Source organism: Leptosomus discolor, chromosome 2, assembly GCF_034619465.1.
Source record: "Leptosomus discolor isolate bLepDis1 chromosome 2, bLepDis1.hap2, whole genome shotgun sequence".
In the NCBI taxonomy this organism is placed as follows: domain Eukaryota; kingdom Metazoa; phylum Chordata; class Aves; order Leptosomiformes; family Leptosomidae; genus Leptosomus; species Leptosomus discolor.
The window spans coordinates 66,066,274-66,072,273 of NC_141392.1; the positions used below are offsets into that span (position 1 = coordinate 66,066,274).

The following is a 6,000-nucleotide window of genomic DNA, read 5'->3' on the forward strand; positions in this document are numbered from 1 at the left end:
TTCTCGTTCTAAAACCTAACTTTTAGTATTTAAGCTAAAGAAGGAATCAATATAAATCAAAACCCACCTTGCATTTATAAAGATATACATGAAGTTCTACCTCAGAGTAATACCACAATGACAGAATAATCAAGTTTTTTAAAATGTCTTTTTCCCCAAGAGTACTAACTAAGCATGAGTCATTTCCTTATGTCTGCTTCACGTTTCTGCATCAGTAAACTCTAACATTGGCAGATTAAGTTATACCTTAAAAAATTAAAAAGTAAAATCTCCCCTAGCAGTAAAAAATGAGCATGTAAGCAAGCATCCAGCGGTACTCTTTTCAGACAACTCCACAATGGGATTACAGTAGTGGAAGAAGTCTTATGTCACAGTTGCAGTTTATCCCAGGACAGCTCATTACTACAGACAACGCACTTTCAAAGCTCCTCTTGTGGACAGTGCAAATAGTCCAAATCTGGCCCAAGGGGAAAATTTGGCAGCAAAAGTCCGTATTATGTTCTTGTGGCATGCAAAGCTACACTACATTTATAAAATCGATATTACAGACCCAATCTGAGTTATCATCACCCTTTGGAATGCTTCTTGCATGTATCACTTTATGATAAGGAAGATAAGCAAAAGAACAACCTGATTAAATGCTAATTCGTTCCAGTCTAAAGAACAGAGGCATAAATCACCGTGTGGTTGTGGTCTGACACCTAACTTTATCCCGGAAGATATTAAAAAGAAACAAAGTATTTAGATTTGTTGCTTTTTTCCCTGTGTAGACACTAAAGCACTATGCACAACAAACAGATGTTAAAGCAATAATAAAATTATTACTTAACATTTAGATTAAAGTAAAGCTCATACAAAACAGATTGTTGCTGGTGATCCACAAGCATACAGAAAACGGCAATCCTTCCTTCAAAGAGATCTCAAAGTGAAGGACAAGACAGGAAACCATGAAACCAACAAACAAGTAGGTCAGTCTGGGGCAGAAAAGTTATCAACAAGATTCAGAAATGCAGAATCATAACCAGCTGGGAGCAACAGGGATTTGTTAAGGTAGCATCAGCTATAGAACAAGGACTCACATAAATCTGAGGGGTGTATACTGTAGATTACACGCTTCCTTTGCTCTGGCTGCTCAAAAAGCAACGTACTTGTGCCAATTTGAAAAATTCTGTCTGCTCACAATAGTAGATGAGCGTAGCAAAGGCACAGCTAGTAATTAACAAAGTATTTTCTCAAATCAATTAGCTGAACTGAACAGGCACTGCTTCTAAATCCTACAGGTTGTGTCTCAAGCAAAAAAACTCCATCCCTCACCTTTACTGAAATTTTTATTAAAAAAAACAGCAACAAAGTTCAAGAATTGCCTTCTAGTCACTAAAACTACCTGAAAAGAAGATTTTTCAAAATCCTTGACAAAATACTGATAATCGGAGACCTAGAGTAACAAAACCAGGTTCTATAGAAAATTGTTCACCATCAAGCTGTTATAGGATAAACTCTTTTTACTTAATAGCATGCTTAATTATATTAGCCTGAATTTCCTCTATGAACAAGTGTATATGTTATTCCCATATTGGTATTTAAGTGGCAGCTGATCTTCACCAGTATTTGAGTCACCTGTTCCAGCAGAAAAAAAAAATAAAATCATGATACACCTAGCTCGTAAAGGAGAGAATATTAAAAATAAGGAGCAATAAAATTTATTTGATTGCATTCTGTTCCCAGCTCTCTTCTCTCCTTACTCAGATTCTAGTTTCAGGTAGAATAATCTTCTAGTATTTGACACCTACACATCACAGATCACAGTGAGACTGTTTCCAGGCAGTGTTCCCTGTTTAATACGTTTAATATGGTTATGTTTGTATGTTTAATAACAGATGAATCTTTTGGCGATGCAGTCCTGTGTAAGCTGCTCTAGGTGAACCTGTTCGAGCAGGGGGGTTGGACTAGATGGTCTCCCGAAGTCCCTTCCAACCCCTGCCATGCTGTGACGATTTAACTGAAAGCTGCTGTAGAATTAGATGGGTTTATTCTCCAGGCATTTTGAGCCTCCGGTGCTGGCAGTAGTGTTTACATATTCAGAGAACTGAAAAAGCTTAAAAACAACAAAATTTCGGGAAAAAAAACAAAACAAAACAAAACAAAAAAACACCGTAGGTTTAGCATTCAGCCAGGTCAGATGCTTACGCTGTCTGCAAGCCTGAAGACACAGCGGGGCAGGCAGGGTAAATAAAAGCAGAAGACTCTTTAGGATCAGCCCACAATTCGGCCGAATCACTTTCCCCCACGATCTCCACGACCCCTGCGGCGAAATCTACCTCTTTCCGTTCGACATCCATCGCACAAGCCATCGTTCTGACAGCCGCTCCGCCCAAAGTGACTGCTGAACGCTTAACGGACGCCAACAACGCCGGGCCTCCCTCCTCTCCCTCACACCACGACTCCACACGCTCCCCCCGTCGGCACCGGAGGGCGCCCGGTCCGCGCTGAGGCACCGGCGAGGCCCCGCGTTCGCCTCCCCCGCCGGCTGCGGGCACCTGCGGCCGCAGGCGCCCGCAGCCGGCGGAGGAGGCGAACGCGGGGCCTCGCTGGCGCCTTCTCTCCCCGCCCCGCGCCCCGCCACCTCCTCACCGTCCTCTGGGATCCCTCCGGCTGCGCGGGAGGGGTCCCCGCCGCCACCGCTTCCCTCCGTTCCCGCCGCCGGCCTCAGCGCCATGAGGCGCGGCAACGCGGGCACAATCCGCCGGGCGAGGAAGACGCGGGCCGCCACCGGCCGCGCCGAGGAAAGAGCAGGGAGAAGCCGCCGTAACAAGCGCTGCATGCCCCGGTTAGGGCGAGCAGGGTTACCCACCGGGAAACCGGTGCCCTTAGGGTAAAGGCCGGCGGGGCGGAGGGGGAAGGCGGCCGGGACTACAGCTCCCAGCGTGCTCCGGGCGGGGCATGGCGGGAGGCGGCCTCGGCGGAGGGGGGCCGGCCCCGAGCCTTGCTGCTCTCCCTTGCGCTCCGTAACGCTGGTGTTCGGGTGAGGAGCCGAACAACCGCAGTTGGATGGTGAGCCGTCCCGTTCATAGTGGAAGCCCGTAAGCAGCGTGCCCTTGAAGCTTGAGATCCGCATTTTGCATGCCTTGCTTTCACACGTAGAATCATAGAAGAGTTTCGGTTGGAAGAGACCTTCAAGATCATCGAGTCCAACCTTTGTCCTAGCTCTACCCACACCACTAAACCATGTCCCTAAGTACAACATCTACCCGTCTCTTAAACGCTGCCAGGGATGGTGACTCCACCACCTCCCTGGGCAGGCTGTTCCAATGCCTGACAACCCTTTCAGTAAAGAAATTCTGCCTAATATCCAGCCTGAACCTCCCCGGGTGCAGCTTAAGGCCATTTCCCCTTGTTCTATCACTTGTTACTAGGGAGAACAGACTGACCCCCACCTCGCTACAACCTCCTTTCAGGTAGTTGTAGAGAGCGATAAGGTCTTCACTCAGCCTGCTCTTCTCCAGGCTAAACAGCCCCAGATCCCTCAGCCATTCCTCATATGAGACATGCTCCAAATCCTTTACTAGCTTGCTAGCCCCCCTCTGTACCCTCTCCAGCACCTCAGTGTCCTTTTTGTAGAGAGAGTCCCAAAACTGGACAGAGTACTCAAGGTGTAGCCTCACCAAAGCCAAGTACAGGGGAAAACACAGTGGCTGCGTGTCCTGCAGAAGGGCTGCAGCTCACAGGAGTGAGTGGTTTGGGCTGGTGTCTCCCCAAAATAACCACTTGTAGCTTAGGGCTGTAGAGCAACAATTAACAACTTTAGCTTTGGTCCAGTCTAGATAAATCTTGCTCTAAATTTGCTCTAAACTACCTCAGGCAGCCCTCCCGCACAGCTCCTCTGACCCTTGGCATTAACCCATCTGCCCTGGCTGTTGGCTCTCCTGTTGGGGATCGGCCTCTGGGCACCACAGGAGAGGCTTCTTCTCTGAGGGAAGGAATGGGAGACACTCTTCTGCTTAACTAAAGACTTGGCACCTCTTAGAAGCCAAATCCTGTCGCTGTGTTCCATGGGAGAAGCCAAGCCAACCGCCTGTCGCCTGGTACTTTTGCAGATTGGTCTGTGAACATAGGCCAGATCTGAGGGAGCCGATTGTTTATACATATATAAACATTTCTGCTTTCATTTTTAAAGAGAATAGGGATGAAAAAAGCAAATAAATAAAATAGGATAACTGTGATAGGGAGGAAGCTGCACAGCTGCTGGATGTTAGAAGCTGAGAGATGAGTGAAAAATGAGGCCAGTTTCTGTATTTGGCTCCTCTGTGCCTTCCCTTTCTGGGAGATAAAATCAATTTGGAAATATTTTACCACTCTTTTGACCCATTTCATGCTGTGTTTGCCTTTACTCTCTTTCACACAGTATTTTAATTTCATCTGCATAGTCCTGTGGAGACCATAGACCTGTGGATGTGACACAGAAGTCCAAGTTCTGTGGGATCCAAGAGAAGCTTTAGGATGAGGCTGCTGGCAGTTTTTCTTACTATATGCATTTCATCTGAATATCAGCTATCGTTAGGAGACTAAATACATAAGTGGTCACCTCTTCCTAACCTGATAGCATTGGCAAGTAAGATTCTTTTATAAAAATTTGATTCCATAGAGTTATAGACAAAATACTGGGAGAAAATCTTAGTATCAAATGTCTTTTTAAAAATTTGAATTTAAAACACATTTTTGGATCTCAAACTGCTCCAAATCAATTCATTAGGTGTTTCACAGAAATCTTAGCAAGAAAACACTAGAAAAAAACATTTCTGTTTGTACAGTGGACGGGGTAGTCCTATGCAATGTTTAGATAAGTTAGCATTTAATAGTCCTCTTAACAATTGAAAACACAATGCATTTTTAGCAGAGCTAGAATTGTATCTAACCAATACCCACTAGCACAGCGCTAATATGTAGATGTGTTCTTTGGGTTCATGACATGTCTGAATATACTGTCTCCAGGATGAGGGGACGTGGGAAATTGAAAGCACCTTAGCTGGAGCTGGTAACAGCTACCATGAATTGTCCCTACAAGTCATACAAGTGGTGTTGCAGGGGAATGTTCAGTTGAGGACTAGAATGCTGAAGTAACAAGTTGTGATTTTTCTGCCTGCCTAAATACTGTGCAGATTTCATAGAGGTCACTGACCTACTGCCTGGCAGAAACTGTTTTTCGCTACTGCTTAGGTTTGAGCTAAAGCCAGCACTTTATCAATTTTCTGTGCCCCTGCCTTTATTAAAGAGGGTTTCTGATTAGTCTCTCAGCTGTACAGTTGTCCCTTTGAGGAAAAAAAATCACACCATGACAACTGAGTGACGCTAACAGAACGAGGAAGTCAGTTCTACAAATGTATTTGCTTACACAACCGCCCATGCCTGTTAGCCTTTCACCCACCTTACCGTCTCTTAATCCACCCTCTAGCTTCAATCAAATTCAGAAGAGAGCGAGAGGATTCAGAGGTATGATATTCCCACACTTTTCCTGAAAATGAGTGGTTTGGGAGAAAAGAGAGACTCATGTAGCTCCCAAATTAAGGAAAGAAGAAGCAGTGCTGTGCGTATATTTTTCCATGAAACAGTGGCTGGCCATTAGTACTGGTCAGCTCATTATACGATAGGTCACGGTACATCTATCAATACATATTATGTCTCAGTCAAACAAGAGAAATGGGGGAGCTATGAATATTTGGGACATGACTCACTGTGGAAGGTTAGGAAACAAAGAGGCAGGAACGCGATGTGTTACAGTGAGGCCTAAATATCGGAAGGGGACACTGGGATATTGTGTAAGACATGGGAGGGAGTTGAAGGTATTGTAATGGGAGACCATGGAGGCTATAGGGGAAGCTTGGGTTATTGTGGCAAGAAGGGAGGACATAACTGATACAAAACAAGGCTTCATTACTGACACTGCTGATACAGCAACTTGTTTTCTGACAAGTGAAGAAGAATAGACTATGATCTGTTAGTAAT

General features: G+C 45.2%; 1 protein-coding gene across 1 annotated transcript in view; it reads right to left on the reverse strand.

The window, feature by feature from the left end:
- AKAP7 (A-kinase anchoring protein 7) overlaps positions 1-2,821 on the reverse strand; it is an 88,035-nt gene extending 85,214 nt beyond the window's left edge. The window contains exon 1 of the mRNA XM_086461229.1: positions 2,632-2,821. Coding sequence (XP_086317355.1) covers positions 2,632-2,821 — 190 coding nt within the window. The remainder of the gene's footprint in view (positions 1-2,631) is intronic.
- Positions 2,822-6,000: the final 3,179 nt, after the last annotated feature.